At 42.5% G+C, this 18,419-nt stretch overlaps 2 protein-coding genes across 11 annotated transcripts in view; one reads left to right on the forward strand and one right to left on the reverse strand.

Moving 5' to 3' along the window:
• The window catches only part of WDR48 (WD repeat domain 48), a 44,443-nt gene extending 28,674 nt beyond the window's left edge, over positions 1–15,769 (forward strand). The window contains exons 12-20 of one of the 3 annotated variants that reach the window (XM_007116809.3): positions 2,276–2,383; positions 2,695–2,791; positions 4,888–4,983; positions 7,736–7,841; positions 8,742–8,829; positions 11,423–11,499; positions 12,947–13,139; positions 13,451–13,536; positions 13,740–13,823. In XM_007116809.3, coding sequence (XP_007116871.1) covers positions 2,276–2,383; positions 2,695–2,791; positions 4,888–4,983; positions 7,736–7,841; positions 8,742–8,829; positions 11,423–11,499; positions 12,947–13,139; positions 13,451–13,519 — 834 coding nt within the window. In that variant the 3' untranslated portion in view covers positions 13,520–13,536; positions 13,740–13,823. Of the gene's footprint in view, positions 1–2,275; positions 2,384–2,694; positions 2,792–4,887; positions 4,984–7,735; positions 7,842–8,741; positions 8,830–11,422; positions 11,500–12,946; positions 13,140–13,450; positions 13,537–13,739 lie in introns of all 3 variants that reach the window. The other 2 variants (XM_007116810.2, XM_028479748.2) reach the window with 2 other exon arrangements.
• Positions 1–18,419, reverse strand: part of GORASP1 (golgi reassembly stacking protein 1) — a 26,865-nt gene continuing 8,446 nt past the window's right edge. For 6 of the 8 annotated variants that reach the window (XM_007116805.4, XM_055080164.1, XM_024117035.3 and 3 more), the window contains 2 exons: positions 18,126–18,278; positions 15,887–17,872 (listed from right to left, as the gene is read on the reverse strand). In XM_007116805.4, the coding sequence (XP_007116867.2) occupies positions 17,625–17,872; positions 18,126–18,278 (401 nt within the window). In that variant the 3' untranslated portion in view covers positions 15,887–17,624. Of the gene's footprint in view, positions 155–15,507; positions 15,703–15,886; positions 17,873–18,125; positions 18,301–18,419 lie in introns of those variants that run through there. The other 2 variants (XM_028479751.2, XM_028479752.2) reach the window with 2 other exon arrangements.

Below are 18,419 nucleotides of genomic sequence, written 5' to 3' on the forward strand. Positions count from 1 at the left end.
TCTCCAGAATATGCTTACCTTTGTCTTTATTCCTAAAATCTGGATGGTCCATATTTCTTGGTAATGTTAAGGGGGTGTTTGAGAAGTATTTACTGTAGTGACTGACATAATAGGAGGCTGTTGTACTAATACAGGCGAAATATCGGATATTCCTCTGGAGTGGGGTGGGAACAAGGGGAAAAAAACAATGATTAGAAAGATATTTAGGCGTGTAGATAAGAGTGATGCTTGAATAAAAGGGAGTATGAAGAAAAGGAAGGAGCAGAGATTAGTCCTAGGTTTCTGGATTAGTTTGGTGAGTGGAAGTGACATAGGGAACTTAAGAGGAAAAAGCATTGTTGGGCGAAAGGGACATGCTGAGAAAGACAACAGATTTGAATTTATGTGAGATATCTGGGTAGAGATGTTTACTGGGCAGAGAGCTATACAACCTAATGCACGCATGAAAGAACTGGGCTGGAGAAATCGGTTCAGCCGTCTTCAGCTGTGGATTATGATTGGAGCCATGAGAAAGGTCATAGTTTCTAAGGGATACATCTATACTGAAAATAGAAGAAACCAAGTCATCTCCCTTTCAAGAATTTTTAGAAAAAGAGGAAGCCACAAAGGTGTGTAATAAAAAGCGGTAAGAAAACGAAGAGCTCAAGGACTAATTAAGCATTTCAGAAAGGAGTTTGTGGTTAGCTGCATTGGCCTGCTGAGAGTTTGTGTGAGACAGTGGAATGGAATGTGCACATGGATCTAGCCAATAAAGAGGATGGTGTCAGGGGAGAGCAGTTTCTAGGGAGACCTAAGGGCAAAAGCCAGATAGAGTAGGTTGAATAGTGTTTGGGAGGTGAAGGAACAGAATTTGAGGGGAGACAATCTTAGATGAAATTTGACTTTGGTGAGATGGGCAGGAAAGGCAGTAGCTGGAGAAGATTTAGGCATGAGAAGGTCAAGGGAAGGTTTTGTTTTGGTGTTTAGGCATTTTTAAGATGGGAGAAATTTGATCGTGGTTCACTGTTCATGGAGAGAAGCCCATAGAGACATGAGAAGGTAAATGATGGTACAAGGTCCCCAAGAAGCAAGAGGTGACGGGATCCAGAGCACAGCAAGAAGGGACACCTTTTTCCTTGCACCAGGAAGAACAGTAGCAGAAAGTTAAGGGGATTTTGTTAAGGCTTCTCTTTTTTTGAGAAGTAGAGGTCAGAGTCATGTGCTGGGGGTAGTGAGGGAGGTGGTGGCAGCAAGGTCAGGGGTATGAGGAGAGCAGAGATTTGACAAAGATGTTGTGGAGAACTGACTTTAGAAACAAGTTCCAGGTAGCATTAATGACTGTATATTTATAGTGGGAATACTGTCAAGGATTTGAGAGGCCATCTTGTCCTATGTGTTGTCCATGTGGATGTTCATATTGTCCGGGATGCAAGCAAGATCTCAAGATGGGTTTTAAGACATTAAGCCAGGCTCAAGTTGCCATTGAATGAGGGAGATGAGGGAGAGTGAGCACAGAGGTTGCTAGACGGCTGTGAGGAAAAGGGGGTACGGTTTACTGCAGCTAAATGATACGGGCTCAAAGAAATAGGAGTTTTTACATAGCGATGGTGGAATGATGGTCTCTGTATGCCATTAGAGAGTTATGGGATGTAGGAGAAGATGCAGAGCCACCCTTTGAGAAGACAGCTGATGAGATGGGACCCTCAGGAAAGAGCCAGTTTGCTGTTAGGAAGAATAGGTAGAGGGAACATTCTGTGATATTGTTCAGGATTGAGATGAACTGTGATTGGAAATGCTCCATGGCACGAGGGGACGTTCAGGACATACTTTGGGGGAGCATAGATATTTAGGGAATGAATAAGAAAGATTGTAATGGTCAAGAAAGAGAAACTTAAAATTGCTGCCTATATTATAGCTGTTGTCTGAAGGTATTGATAGCTTCACAGTTCTCTTAAAGTGCTTTTGAAACTGTTATTTGTTCCTTGAAGATTTTTTTTGCTTCATTTGACGTTGCTTCCTGATAAGTGTGGTGGTATACTATATCAATATGAGCAAAATTAGGTTACAGTTTCCCAAAAAAGAACAGTTGTGGTTTTTTAATTTAAAATTTTAATAGGATGTAGTTACTTAAAGGTAAATGCTTTAAGATAAAAATATTTGACCATGTTCTTTTTGGAATGTATTTAAGACTCCATTATATTTAGGCAAATGTGTAAAATTTTGAGTAGCTAAGTCAGAATCAAATCAGTTGACCACTTAACATTGATAATTATCATACTTTATTTTTGATGTATAGGCATGTAAAGTTGAAGATCTGGGCAAAGTGGATTTTGAAGATGAAATTAAGAAAAGATTTAAGATGGTATATGTACCAAATTGGTTCTCAGTAGACTTAAAAACAGGGGTAAGTTAGCAATTGATATTTGTGTGATTTGGGACAGTTGAAAATTTCTAATATAGCTCGAAATTAAGTATTATTAGTTATAGAGTCCTGTGTTTTTATGTATGAAAGGAAAAAATTTTATGCAGTTTAAATGCCTTTTCATATCCCAGTATATTAAATTGTAGTTGCATTGGATCACGCAGAAACACATTTTGGTTCTGAATCTGTGGCTTAGCACTTTAGTTAAATAGTACAAATAAATAATGGTTTAGAGACTTACTTGGAGAATGTATTGACATTGAATGTCACTAACAATTTTTTTCTTTTGACAGATGTTGACAATTACTTTGGATGAGAGTGACTGTTTTGCTGCTTGGGTTTCTGCAAAAGATGCTGGCTTTAGCAGCCCTGACGGGTCAGATCCAAAACGTGAGTTTAGGTGTCCTTCTTTCCCTTTCTCCTTTCAAAAGAGAAGGTGAATCTGTGCTGTTTTTTTATGTGCTCATCTTGTTTTTTTTTTTTTTTAACAATATTTGGGGTTTTTTAAAATCATTTTTCAAGAAATCTGTATATTCTCTCATATGGAAATGGAAAATACTATTCATTTTAAATGTTTTGGGGATCTGGATTTTTCTCACAATCTATGGCTTAGCTTTAACAGTTAAACATGCAGCACACTCTACCCTTAAACCATTCGGGAAGTCTGTTAGGTTAGGAAAGTGAAGCTAGGGAACAGTTCCCCCCCTCCCCAATTAAAAAAAAATTTGTTGAAGCATAATTGACATATAATGTTTTAGTTTCAGATGTACAATGTAATGATTCAATATTTGTATATATTGTAAAATAATCACTACAATAAGTCTAGTTAACATCCATCACTATACACAGAAAATTTTTTTTTCTCAATGAGAATTTTTAAGATCTACTCTCTTAGCAACTTTCAGATATGCAATACAGTATTAGTAACTACAGTTGCTATGCTGTGTATTACATCCCCATGACTTATTTATAACTGGAAGATTGTACCTTTTGATCCCCTTCACCCATTTTGCCCATTCCACTACTCCCCACATCTGGCAACCACCAATCTGTTCTCTGTATCTGTGAGCTTTGTTTTTCAGCTTTTTTGTTTTTAGATTCCACATATAAGTGGTTTTGTCTTTCTGTGTCTGACATATTTCACTTAACCATAATGCCTTCACGGTTCATCCTTGTCGCAAATGGCAAGACTTCATTCTTTTTTATGACTGAATAATATTTCTGTGTGTGTGTGTGTGTGTGTGTGTGTGTATCACATTTTCTTTACCCATTCATCCATCAGTGGACAATGAGGTTGTTTCTAGTATCTTGGCTATTGTAAATAGTGCTGCAGTGAACATGGGGGTGCATATATCTTTTTGAATTAGTGGTTTCCTTTTCTTTGGATAAGTAGTCAGAAGTGGAATTACTAGATATGATAGTTTTATTTTTGAGGAACTGCCGTACTGTTGTCCACAGTGGCTTCACCAATTTACATTCCCATCAGTAGTGCACAAGGATTCCTGTTTTTCCACATACTCTGAAACATTTGTTATTTGTGGTCTTTTTGATAATAGCCATTCTGACAGGTGTGAGGTGATATCTCATTGTGGTTTTGATTTGCATTTCCCTTGTGATTAGTGATGTTGAGCATCTTTTCATACACCTTTTGACTGTGTGTCTTCTTTGGAAAAATGTCTATTCAGATCTTCTGCCCATTTTTTAATCGGATTGTTCAGGTGTTTTGCTATTGAGTTGTATGAATTTTTTATATATTTTGGATATTAACCCCTTTCAGATACATGATTTGCAAATATTTTCTCCCATTCACTAGGTTGCCTTTTCATTTTGTTGATGATTTCCTTTGCTCTGCAGAAGCTTTTTAGTTTGATGTAGTCCCACTTGTTTATTTTTGCCTTCATTGCCCTTGCTTTTGGTGTAAAATCCAAAAAAATCATTGCCAAGACCATTGTCAGCGAGCTTACTGCCTGTGTTTTCTTCTAGCAGTTTTATGGTTTCAGGTCTTACATCAAGTCTTTAATCCATATTGAATTAATTCTTGTGTATGGTGAGAAGAGACTCATCTTCATAAGAGTCTGTTACATTTTGTTGATTATATTTTTGATCAGTATTCTCCTAAGAATGTAGCATGTAGAAATACCTGATATATATAAATATAATGTACTGGCTTTGTATGGAAGTAGCCCTTTAAAGACTACAGTTGCTGTTTTTGTTTGTTCATTTTTAAAGAGTGGCTGTATCTGAACAACCAAATAGAATATGTGTTTGCTCCATATTATCACAGCTTTAAACATTCTAAGATAAAATTTTAATAGACTTCGTGAAATCTCTAAATCTTGCTTTTAAACATCCTTGGCATTGGGTTAAGAATGTAACATCAGAGTTTGTGGAAACTTTTAATTTTTGCTTCTTTCCCTCTATTTTTAGGTTAAAGCTAATGATTCTCTTTTCCATTTCTTTTCTTTTTTATATTAACTCTTTTGCAGTGAACTTAGGAGGACTTTTACTCCAGGCCCTCCTAGAATATTGGCCTAGGACACATGTGAATCCAATAGATGAAGAAGAAAATGAAGTAAACCATGGTTTGTATTTTTATATCAGGATAATTGATTTAAAAATTACTCAGAAGTTAAGGATACTTAGATTGTGTGTTATCCTGAGAATGTTTTTTTTTAAATTATTTTAAGCATTTGCTAAAGTGTGACATAATAAATATATGTGATGTGCCCAATTTACTGCCCTCCCTTCCACATCCTAGAGAACATCCATCCAGTCTTAACTGAGATTCCAAGAGAGCTTTTAATCAGTGAGATTCTATACACAAGATATATAGAATAAACCCTGTGTATTCAAATGACCTTTGTCCTTAAACATAGGCAGCTTAGCAGGGTTATTCCAAAGATATTTCTTAGGGTATCCGTGGACCTGCTGGATTTACCTCCAGTGCTCGCTAATTAACATCAGAAAGCCAGGTTTGTCCTTGTGTAGTCAGACTTCACGTTGGCTTGAAATGTAGATATTACTTAGTCTGATGATCTACCTGATCTTGGCTCAAAAAATCAAATCCCAACTCAGAAGTGTCAGGGAAAGTGAATGAGTATGTGTAAAGAATTAATGTCATTGAGGGCATTGAAAAGCTTTGTGTGCCACAGGCAGTGGCAGTAACTTTCTCTGGGAAGCAGAGGAGAATTTGGCTCAGTTTCATTAAAGAAAGGGGAAAAAAACGCTTAAAATTTCACAACTCATATGTAACCTTGAGTCCCACCCACTGAGGACTTATCTGCTGAAGATTCTCTGAAGATTGCCCGCTTACGGTGGTCAGCAGTGACGAGGACCTCCTGCCAGAGACTTTGTTCTGGCTGACTGATTCATCCAGAATGATTTTTGTAGTTTAAATCTGTTTTGCAAGGATGACATACCTCTCTCTCTGAAAGCCAGTCTCCTGATGTCCCTGACATAGAGAGGGCACTGACCCCACCCGTGATGTCATTTCTTTTGTCACCTGGCCCACTTCATTCCCCTTTAGAATTGTACAGTGGGCTGTGAGCCAGAGAAATTCAGTGGAAATTTCTCTTCACAGAGGGTTGAGCAAGCTAGGTTCTGGTATGGGCTCTGCCATTTATCAGCCATGTAGCTATGGGCATGTCATTTCCTGTTCTTGGCTTGTCTTTCTCCATCTGTAACATGACAGGGTGCCCTCAGAGGCCCAAGTAGCAATAATAAATATTAAGTAATGAAAACGCAGTGGTACAGGGACTTCCCTGGCGGTCCAGTGGTTAAGACTTTGCCTTCCAGTGCAGGGGTTGCAGGTTCGATCCCTGGTCGGGGACCTAAGATCCCACATGCCTCACAGCCAAAAAACCAAAACATAAAACAGAAGCAATATTGTAACAAATTCAATAAATACTTTTAAAAAATCTTTAAAAACAAAACAAAAAACAGTGGCACAGAGTAGGGGTGGTGTGATGAATTGGGGGATTGGGATTGACATATATTTGCTAATATGTATAAAATAGATGACTAATAAGAACCTGCTGTATAAAAATAAAACAAAATTCAAAAAAAAAAGATAAAAAACAAAAACAAAAAAAAACAGTGGCACAATCAGCACCTCTTGGATCCAGGCTTTGGTTGGGGAAATAAAGAAAAAGTCACGGGAAACCTCAAATCATCCTTAAAATCAAACTGGCATAGTAAAGGCAGGGCAGGACCCAGCCAGAGCTCAGGACACTGCATACTCTACGTGTCTGGTAATCTTCTGCTACATCTGCACCATGCTCAGTGGATACTCAAGAGCTGCTTAGATTATACTTGGGGAGCAGCTCAAGTATTCTGAGGCCTGTATTGTATTGCAGGTGGGGGTAATAAAGATAAATGGGCGTGGACCCTGCCCTTCAGGGACTGGCATTCTGGTTGGGCAAAGGGCCGCTTACATTAGCATTATGAGATCAGAGAGTAGGTGCTGTGAGAGAGGTTCTGAGAGTAAGATTGCAGAGGGCAAGACTGCTTCCAGATTCATCAGGGAAGTGTTTATGCACAAGCTGGCACTTGAATGGGGGTCGACGGCACTCCGTTCAAAAGATTACAAAGAAAGCAGAGTGAAATGAAGTCTGCAGAGAGCAGTAAAAATGAGATTATGACCTCTTTGAGGTTTTGTTTTTCACTAATACCTCTGCCATTAGTTGTGGCTACCGTTAACCATAAAGTTTTTTCTGACAGAAATTTTTCTGAGCTCGGCATTTTACCGGCCCCATCCCGTCCCCGCAACAAAAAAAGAGCAGTTCGTCGTTTATAAAGAGGCTGTCCCGGGGCTTCCCTGGTGGCGCAGTGGTTGCGCGTCCGCCTGCCGATGCAGGGGGGCCGGGTTCGCGCCCCGGTCTGGGAGGATCCCACGTGCCGCGGAGCGGCTGGGCCCGTGGGCCATGGCCGCTGGGCCTGCGCGTCCGGAGCCTGTGCTCCGCAACGGGAGAGGCCACAGCGGAGGGAGGCCCGCATACCACAAAAAAAAAAAAAAAAAAAAAAAAAAAAAAGAGGCTGTCCTGTACAGCCTGAAATAGACGGTTATGTTTTTGTTTCAAATCTCAGACATTAATCTCTTCTGTTAAAATCCTCTAAAATGTAGTCATTTCTCATGAGGTACTTCCCAAGTTGCCATATTTCTTATTTTCAAGAATTTAACTTTGTTTTTTTACCTTTATTTTTGTCTCTTGACTGACGTACAGGATTTTGACTTAAAAAATCTTGCAATGGTTGGGCTCTGTGGAAACGAAATCTTTAGAGTCTGTGTTTTTAGCACTAACTCTGGATCCTGACACCATCTGTACCTTTTCCTAGTAAATGGGGAGCAGGAGAACCGAGTACAGAAGGGAAATGGCTATTTCCAGGTGCCCCCACACACTCCTGTGATCTTTGGTGAAGCTGGAGGTCGCACCTTGTTCAGGTATGGGTAAGAAGGGCTAAGAAGGCATCCTGTTTGCCAAGAAGTATTCATTCAAGCACATGTTTATTTTTAACTTCTAGGGGTGTCAGGTTTGGAAGCTTCTTCATCTCCATGACATAGTTAAGTGTCTGGTGCTATTAGACCCCATTCTAATTGCGAGCTGAGCCTCTAGTGTTCAAATGAGGTTGATACCTTGCCTTGAGGCAGCTTCTTAGTGATTTCTGCAGGAAACCATCACCAGAAGTCCCTGCCCACAGGACAGCATCAGAGTAGATAACTTCCCTCAGGCTGGGCCAGGGGAGATGGACTGGGCTGCTCTTGGGAACTGTTGTGCCCAACGGTGGCCCAACCTGAGGCGTGAGGCAGTCCTTCATGAGGCCCTGCACGCAAGAGCTAGACTGGCTTCATCTCCAAGTTGCCAGCCAAGGCCCAGGGAGAGTCATGGGGGAAAGCCTACTAGAGTCTTCTGTAGGGCCAGAAGTAAGAAAAATGTTTGTCTTGCCCTTGAGGGCAGAATTTTCTTCCTTTATGATGGTTTCCTGAGAGTGTGGTTACCAAAAATAAACCTGACCCCCATTGTGTGAGGAGTGCCACACTCTATAGCACTGGCAGACGACCTTTCTCAAGTGCTTTGCCTACACCCAGGTTCCTATCCTCACCCAGGGAGTCAGGCAGCTGTAGTATATGTCTGGCCTCAAAATTTGGGGGCCTGAGTTTTAGGGCTTACTCTCCCTCTTAGCAGAGTGAGTCATTCTGCCTGCCTTCACTTTATTTCCTCAGCTGTCAAGTGAGAGTTATCCTAAATGAACTCTATAACGGCCCCTCCCCCTAACGTTTATTGGCAATGATTTTGGGATCTGTGCTTGTTCTGTCACTTACTACCTGATGGATTATGTTTAGGCTGCTCTGCCGAGACTCTGGGGGTGAGACTGAGTCCATGCTTCTGAATGAGACAGTGCCACAATGGGTAATTGACATCACTGTGGATGTAAGTATCCTCCATTCCCACTTTGCCCTTTTATTTTTTTCCAAATCAGGAAGACAATTAAGAACTACTTTAGACTGTGTAATCTTTAATTAAAACTAGACTACCAAGTAGAATCTTCTGCTTCCCTGCAGTTCCAAAGTTGCAGAAGTATTGATAATTATTTATATATCTCTTTATGTCTTTAAATTATATAAATATATGCTTATCAAAGAAAATAATACATGAATAAGGTGAAATTCCCATCCCTTTCCCAATCACTGTTTCTCTTTTATTCACTCCCTATTCTTCTTCCCAGAGGTAGTAAATATTAATAGGTTAATGCATAGCCTTCAGTACTTTTTTCTATGTGTACACAAGCATATATTATTTGTGTATATGTGTGTGTGTATAAATCATTTTATTTTGCACAAAACCTCCTACTATATATACTTTTCTGCAACTTGATTTTTTTTTTCTCACTTAAAAATATATCTTGGGGCTTCCCTGGTGGCGCAGTGGTTAAGAATCGATTGCCTGCTGATGCAGGGGACAAGGGTTCGTGCCCCGGTCTGGGAAGATCCCACATGCCGCGGAGCGGCTGGGCCCGTGAGCCATGGCCACTGAGCCTGCACGTCCGGAGCCTGTGCTCTGCAAAGGGAGAGGCCACAACAGTGAGAGGCCCGCGTACCGCAAAAAAAAATATATATATATATATATATCTCTATATATATATATATCTTGGACATTATTTCATGTCTGTATATGGATCATTCCTTTTTAATGACTGCAGGGTATTCCATTGTATAAATGTACCAAGATCTATTTAGCCAGTCCCTATAAATAGACATTTAGGTTGTACCCATGTTTTCTATTACAAACAGTGCTTCAGTGAACATCCTTGTACATATATCTTTGTGTACTTTTTAGGATAAATTCCTAGAAGTGGAATTGCTGGATCAAAGGGTATGCACATTTTAAATTTCGATAGATATTGCCAAATTGCCCTCCACAAAGGCTGTACCAGTTTACACTCTTACCAACAGTGTATGAGTGCCCAGTACCGCACACCCTCACCAATGCTGGATACTTATAACCTTTGCTGAAAGATAGGCAGATTTTTTTTTATAGGCAGATATTATCTCATTGTTTTAATGTGTTTTTTTGTTTTGTTTTAATTTGTGGTGAGGTTAAGCATCTTTTCACGTTGGCCATTTTTATTTCTTCTTTTGTGAATTGCCTGTTTGTATTCTTTACTCAGTTTTCTTTTGGGTTATTTGTCTTTCTTACTGACTTGTAGGAGTTGTTCATATTCAGTATTAACCCTTTGACTGTTATCTTGCCTCTCAATTGAATTTTACTTTGTTCACGATGTCTTTTGGCAGGCAAAAAGTTTTAATTTTTATATGACCAGATTGATCCTTTTTGGCTCTGAGTTTCATGTCTTGCTTAGGTATTTCCCACTTCAAAGTAGCAAAAATGTTCTCTTATATTCTCTTCTAGTATGTTTATGAAATAGTTTGTGTCTAGATCTTCAATCTATTAGAATTTATTCTGTTTGGTGTGAAGTAGAATGCTTTCTCCAAATGGATAGCCAGTGTGCCAACACAATTTATTGAATAATCTAAACTTTTCCTACTAACTTGAAATGCTATCTTTATCATATACTAAATTTCTATACACACATGGGTCTGTTTCTAGACTCTTTTATGTGCTGTTGACCTATATTTCTAAAGACATATGAAAAGAGATTTAATCTCTAGAACCTGCAGAAAATTCATTTTCTGTCCCAGATATACCTCCAAGAACTTAAAACCGGTCTGACACCTGATAGATATTCTGTGGTCTTCTCTAAATCCGAGCTCCCCATAAACCACAACTTCCTTTGAGTGTTAAACTCACCTGGATGCATTGTTGACTTTAGGCCTGTGGCTTATTCCTCAGAGGAGACATCCAGACAGGATATGACATGAGGCTTGGAGAGGATTAATCCCCAGAGAAAAGATGACCAATTAATTTTATCCTTCATCTAAGTATGTGGTTTACCTCATGGTGGACATCTAGGTGGTTGGCTGAAGTTTCCACTCATTTAAAACCTCAGACCTCACTCTGATGTCAGAGGAAAAGAAAGTGGGAGGACTTTGGCCTTTTCAGTTGGATAATGGGCCTCACCAGCATAGAGCGTATGGTTTTGCTCAAGGTGAATGTTGTGGGTTTCATTCAAGACACTTAATTTTTTGTTTCGGCATTTTAATGTAGAATTCAGATTTTGGTTTGTATGGCTTAAAGAATTAAAATTTGTTTCCTTTTCATTCCTTGAATTGTTAATTGAGAAGATCCATGCTGCAATTTCATATTGCCACTGACATTGCATATAATTTGTCTTTATGTATCTTTTATTACAAAATGAAACATTATACTTTTCTGATACCTTTTCACTAAGGCTGACGTAGATAATTTGATAGCTTATTATAAATTTCATAGACGGTCACTTTTAATTGTAAAATAACTGTAATTTTAATTGTAAAATAACTTGTGGATAGTTTTCCTGTTGACATCATTTTAGTTTATCAGCTAATAGAAACTATTTTACCTTTTTTCACTTTTAATGTTTCAGAAAAATATGCCCAAATTCAACAAAATTCCTTTCTACCTCCAACCTCATGCATCTTCAGGAGCAAAAACCTTAAAAAAGTAAGTAAATGGAGTGTCATGTGATACTTTTATCTAATTTATTGCCAGAGATTTTTAAAAATTCCTTATAATTGCTTTTATAGCACAGGAGGCAAGTACTAGATCTAAGGCTAATTTCATAATATTGAAAGTTTATATAATTTAACCATATACCAAGTACCTACTGTGGCCGGCTGCAGATGTTCAAAATAAGTAAAACATGGATTTTGTCTCTCATAGTTTAGGACACAATCTGTGTATAGTAACTGCTTTTATGGATACTTAGGGAATGATGAGTGTAGGGAAAAGAAATGAATTTTTGGCTGTAGCTTTCCAGAATGCTTTCTTGAAGGACATGGAATTTGAGCTGGACATGTAAGGATGGATAGAACTTCAAAAGAGAGATATTCCAGGTCCAGAAAATAGTTCGATCAGGGATGTGGAAGTAGGAGGCTGCATAAGATATTGAAACTGTCAAGGACCTATGTAGCTGCAGCATAGGATGGAGGGGTGGCCAGGAGATGCTAGGAGGGAAGTCAGAAAGAACATTCAAGGTTTCACTGATATGTATCCCAGCAAGTAGAATCAGCAGGGCTTTAAAACCTTTCGTTAGAGAGATTTCCAAACATATGCAAAAAAAGAGAATAGGAGAATGAACCCCCATTATCCCATCACACAGCTTAAATAATTCTCAACATATGGCTAAACATTTTGTTTCATCTATACCTCTACCTGCCCTCCCTCCCACTGAACCCACCTGCCTACACACACACACACACACACACACACACACACACACACACACACGATTATTTTAAAGCAAGTTCTAGATATCACTTCAACTAGGTTTAATGACTGAAGTTCAGGATGGCTTTCAGGGTATGAGCCTTAGCTACTTGGTTTGGCCATTATTAACTGATGTCAGAGATACAGAAGTAGGTTTGGGGGTAAGGAAATTGCTGAACCTAGTTTTGGACATGTAGAGTTTGAGGTGCCCTTGGGACATCCAGCTGGAGCTGCCTAGCCAGCTGTTGTGTTGGTAGGTCTGGAGATCAGACAGGCAGTTGAAACTCAAGGGCTTGGCTATATAGGAGGAGGAAGCCTTGGGAGAAATGAGCACATATATCATCGGAGCCTGGTAAGCACCAGGGGCTGCCTTCCCTTCCAGGAGCATTTAGTTTGCCCATGCTCTGGGAAAGTCTTTAAGGGAATAAAACCCAGAAGGCTATTCCTTATAGAAGGTTTAAGAATATGTATTTAATCTCATTTATTTGCACATAATCTGTCTTAGGGGAGGACACTAATCTATTGGCGATTCTAAAAATGGATTACGGCAGTGACTAAGAACATTTATTGGTTTATGTTTCTGTGGTATGTTTTATCTTTGTCAAATGTTAACACCAAAAAATATGGAAGAGATGATATCCAGTGATTTCCTGATGTCACAATCTGCCCTTGCTTTTTACAGAGATAGACTGTCTGCTAGTGACATGCTTCAAGTCCGGAAAGTAATGGAACACGTCTATGAGAAAATCATCAACTTGGATAATGAGTCTCAAACCACTAGCTCTTCTAATAATGAAAAACCAGGAGAACAGGAAAAAGAAGAGGATATTGCTGTGTTGGCAGAGGAGAAAATTGAACTTTTATGCCAGGACCAGGTAAGTGGACTTGAGGACACAGCCCCATTTTTTCCAGTGCTGGTGCTCAGAATTTCATCATGTGGTGGGATTGTAGTTTCCAAGTCTGTTGCCTTTGGGGGGCTTTTGCTTTGAGGAGCACTGGGTCTCTCCCACCTATTTGTGAGGCCCCTTCTGAAGGGCTTTATAGCCCACCTTAAAGCTTTTATTTATCCCTGGGGCAGTTTTCAGGAAAGAGACATGGAGACTTAAATGCACACACAGACAAATGTGGATGTGCTGGTGGCTTTTTTTTTCTGACAAGAAAGATACATGCTCGTCTTTATTTGCAGGGCAGCATCTGCCACGTTAGTTTAAGATTTGAAGTGGAGGTGGGTGGAGCATCGGTGGAGATGTTGTAAATGAAGATGCACTCAAGGTATTTCTTCAGAGGAATGGCTGAACATGGCCTGTCTGGCCTAGCCACACAAGCTGCACATCTTACCATGCCCAGATCCGTGCCTGCTTGCAAGGCAGCTGTGTCAGCAAGAACAGGCCACCAGGCATGGGTGAGGAGAGTCCCAGAGTTAACGATAAAAGCCTTAGATATACCTTTTTTATTATTCATTTTTTGCTATTCAGGTTTTGGATCCAAATATGGACCTTCGAACAGTGAAACACTTCATATGGAAGAGTGGTGGTGACCTCACCCTCCATTACCGTCAGAAGTCCACGTGAAGGGTGGGCGAACGCTCCTGGGTATTCATTTACTGACCTTCCTCTATGGCCCCAAGAGTAGTCCTAGGAAGCCCACTGAGCCCCAACGGGAACAAGACTTCTAACGGCCGATTTGGTATGGACTGAGATTCTCTTTCAATTGAAGTGACTAATCGAGATGTAATATAGAAACCAGTCTCCATGTGTAGATTAGGCTGTCCCCAGGAAGGCAGAGTGCCAGAGCAGAAGAGCCCCGAGCAGACTGTGTCTTGCGAGGTGTACAGAGAACTAACGACAGGCCAGCGCAGACTTTGCTTCCTCCTTTTGTTTCAAAGGACCCTATCTTGATCTGTTAGCACTTGTTAGAAACACATTGGTAGGGCCACATCTGTCACTGTTTCAACTCCAAACCCACACTCTTGAGCTTTGCTAAGAGTACATTCCATTCATGCAGTACCTATGAAGGCTTTTTCCAAGTTTGTCATTAAAAAAAAAAAAACAACTTGTTTTCACCATTTAAGACAGTTACTTTTAATAGGAATTTGCTGCTGCACAATTCGAGAGCCAGCCCATTTCATAATAAATGATTATTGTTGGGCTTGTTTTTAATATTGCATCTCAGATGTGTTCTTGTAGGAAGATCTGTTGAAATTCCAGGTGCTGGATCACAGCACTAGGACTGCCAGCCTAGAGTACGCCCAGCCTGTGCCCAGAGGTGATACCCCCACGGTGCCCGGACTGTGTGGCAGCCACAGGGAGGTGCAGCTCTCTTACTCCTTCCTCCACTGTGTCGTTTTATTTATGGGCAAAGCCAGGTGACACCACAGGTTCTTGCTCTGGGTGAGCAGTGTGACACCATCAAGACTTAAGACTGTGATGAGATTTTAACTTCATTTAAATGCTACCTAATATTTATGGTGTCAGAGTAAAAGGGTATCATAGTGAGTTAATTTGATATTCATGTCCTGGAAGTATACATGTTTGTTTTTTCCAGTTTTATATGCAGGTTTTTGTTGTTGTTGTACCTGTATCCAGATTTCTTTTCACTGTTCTTTCTAACAATCTAAAGCTTTCATAGAAGCATTTGGATCTTGTACAGAATATAACTTATTGGGGATAAATACTTCAACTTTTGGCAGAAAAAAATACTTTGGATTCTCCCCAGGGTCATTTGTATTTGGAATAGAACAATGGTCCACCCCAATAAAACTACGTAAGACAAGCCTCCTGGATGAAGCCAGAAGCACAAGTGCCTTCAGAGGGCAGTTTATTCCAGTCCAGTTGCCTCCCCAGCGTGGCCCGTCCCCACAACAGCAGGGACTGGGGAGGGGGTGGGGAAGGATTTTTCTTTTCTACACCTTCACAGGTTCAGCTGGAGGCAGCTGGTGGCCTGAGTCCAGACCTCACTATCTGAGATATTCCTACCGGCACAACCGTAGAGACAGGGTTTCCTCACTGCTGGTCAGCCTCCTTTGGAAAGTGGGCTGGTCACTGCCGCCACACTTTGAAGAAGTGCGCAAAGACATGCCACATCTCCAGTGAGCCTGTCTCCCTTATGCAGAGAGCAACCGGCTGTTTTTAAAAATCCTTTCTATCTGTTGAATACAACAGTGCGCTTTTGGTGCACGTTTTTTAGCAATAGTTGTGAATTAATGGCAAAAAAAAAAAAAACCAAAAAAAAAAACTCATTTACCAGCCTTCAGTTGTGTTTGCACGAGGGGCCCTTGGGCTGAAGGAATGGGCCTCGCTGGGCCATGCTGCCCTGTGTGCCGAGCCTCGAGGGGGCGGCTGTCCTCCCTTCCCGTCATAGATCTCACCCCCAGCATGGTTGTGGTTTTTTTTGTTGTTCCAGTCAAACCAGTAATAGTTTCCAGAAAATCTTGACAGTCTGCAATGCCAAAAGGGTAAAAATCTGTATTTCACAGTTGTATAGAATAAAGGCTTTAGTTACAATATTTCAAAGTGTAGTACACATTTATTTTCACTTGTCATTTTCCTTCGTAGCAGATTACAGAGAAAGGAAGAAACTTCTGGTTTTGTGTTTACCCTGGAAATAATTAGCACTGATATCCATTTTATCCCCCAATTTAAGGAGGGGAGTGTGTGAAAGTAAGGGAGGGAAGAACCAGGTCCCTTGGGTGAGGGTGACTCTGGGTCGGACTGCCAGGCTACAGTGAAGGAAAGCTGGCCTCAGAACAGGCCCATGGTGATTCTTTTCTACTTCCTGGATTGCTGCACTGGGCTCCCAGACCATCCAGGAACCAGGCTCCAGTACTGGCTTTGGACACAATGCCTCCCTGTTCTGTGGGCTTATCAGCTGCTCTGGTAGATTTGACAAAGACTTGCTTTTTAAATGTAGTCACAGTGCTAAAAGCAAAGTGTTTGCTGGTTTTGGGCCCTCCCTCCATATACTTGGCCTGTGCCCCCCAAAGCAGACAGTCCTTGTCCTATGAGCCTGAGAGCTCTGAATTCCCTGTAAGTGCACACATTCCAAATCAAATGGTAAAGGTGGGACTTTCGACTGGGCCGAGGCTAGAAGGCCAGGCCAGAGGCAGCTTTCATGGTACTCAGCAAAGGGTGTGGGAAGGTGAGGGACTCTAGCCAAAGAGGAGAGGACTTCAAGTGATGAGGGGCCATCCCTGGATGGAGCCCTCCTCTTCCTGCAGGAACCAGGCAGAGCAAAAGACCCAACCTAGTCTTAGCCTCCCAAGGTACTGGAGGTGAGGGGAACAGCCCTCTCCCGTACTACAGGAAAGAACAGAAGGGCCCTTACCCAATCTTGTCCAGGCCCCTCATCTCCCCTTGGAGTGGGAGCTGTGTGTAAAGCACTCCAGTCGGGAGGACTGGCTCTGAGAGTCTGCTTAGGATGGTGAAATTAAATTTGTAACTTTTACTCACCACTGGGGCTGGCTGGATGACTTGTATATTTAGAAGAGATGATTGTAAAACTTTGGGAGCTGACAGGAGTCACAAATGGGGAAACTAGGTCTGCGGGGTGTAGACGGTGGGGAAGAAGAAGCATTGTGGTCCAAGCACAGGTGAGTGTGCCGAAGGGCCTAGAATTTCCAACCATACTCCCTCAGAAGGAGGTGGGCAAGTTCACTGCCTCTCCTCCAACCATGGCTGGAATATGTGGTCAGCATGAGCCAACTGTGCAGTGTAGCACAGGGTGAGACAGTAATTGGAGCGGCAGGGGTCCCCAGGGCTTGGGGGTGCCTTCCATTACAGATAGAGCTGGCTGAGCTCTGTGGAATCACTGCAAGCCCTACAGAGCGATTAGGCAAACACTCCACACCAACCCCTTTGTCCCTCACCCCATCTTCACACCTGATGGTGCCTGGACTCTGCTACCTTCTGTGCAGCCACAGTGACCAGAGCAGGAGCAAGCAGTGGGTACGTGGCCAAAAGATGCCCTTCCCCAAGGCCCGCGGCCTCCTCTTACTCCACCCACTGAAGTTGCATGCCCTACCCGAACAGCAAAGAATCCTTTGCTCTCCTACCCTAGCTCCTGGAAAACTTATTTAACCTGGGTGCTACTCCCAGCCCCCTTCTACCCCAAAAGTACTTGAGATTCTCAAACAAGTGGCCAACTCCCCAAAGGCAGGACCATCAGGCAGAATGAACGCTGGGAGGTCACCTCTTGGAGACCAGTAGGGTCTGAGTGGACACAAGCCACACCACCCCCCACCCCGTCAGCAGCAGCCTAGGAAGCGTAATGCAGGGAACTTGGCCACGCAGTGTGGCCTGAGCTGCCTCCCACTTCTGGGCCTCATGAAATGCCATCAGAGGCCCTTCTCAGAGCCTGGGGTGTTAGTCTGGGGTGGAGAGCTGTGCCTGGCTGGCTGCCCCCTCAGCCTCTGCCCCGAAATCTGGGCTCTCTGTGCTTGCTGGCTCCTCCTCAGCCTGGGCTTCGAGCAGCTCAGCGGACAGCCCATCTTCTGGTGAGGCTGCAGAGGTGAGGCTGTCAGGAAGTGTCAGCTGAGGCAGGTGGTCCGCCTGGGCACCTGGGCTGTCTGGGAAGGAGACCTCCAACTCTGACCCAGACCAGGTGGCCTCACCTGAAACACACGGGGTGGAGCTGAGGAGGCCCACAGACCAGGGCCAGTGTGGCCTGGGGCAGTAACCCTGCTGACCCTCAATTCCCACCCGCAGCGTTGATGGGGGATGGGCGCTTTAGCATACAAATGCCTTGATGCGGCTGCATTCCACCTGCAGGCCAGCTTCTAACCCAGCTGAGAGACTCAGGGCCACCTTCCCCACAACCCGGGGTCCTTCCCAGAAGGCCTCCGAAGGTGCCGGCCAGCCACTCACCACCACGCTCACGAGAACCCCTGCTGGAGCAGACGTCCTCCGGCCCTGAGGCTGAGACTGCAGTGGAGGTCAGCTCTGTGGAGGAGGGCAGCCCAGACCAGGCGCTGGCATTGCTGCTGTCCAAGAGGGAGATGCCAGACACGTCCAGGAAGCCTAGGGGAAGGTGCGCAGTTCTCTGCCAGAACAAAACCCTGACCGCTGGAAGGCCAGCACCCTGGGCTCACAGCGCCCTGTTCCTGGGGCATCTGGCCCGGCCAGAGGCTGTAACCTCCTCAGCCCGTGGCAATGCCCCCA

The sequence above is a fragment of the Physeter macrocephalus genome, chromosome 18 (genome assembly GCF_002837175.3).
Source record: "Physeter macrocephalus isolate SW-GA chromosome 18, ASM283717v5, whole genome shotgun sequence".
In the NCBI taxonomy this organism is placed as follows: Eukaryota; Metazoa; Chordata; class Mammalia; order Artiodactyla; family Physeteridae; genus Physeter; species Physeter macrocephalus.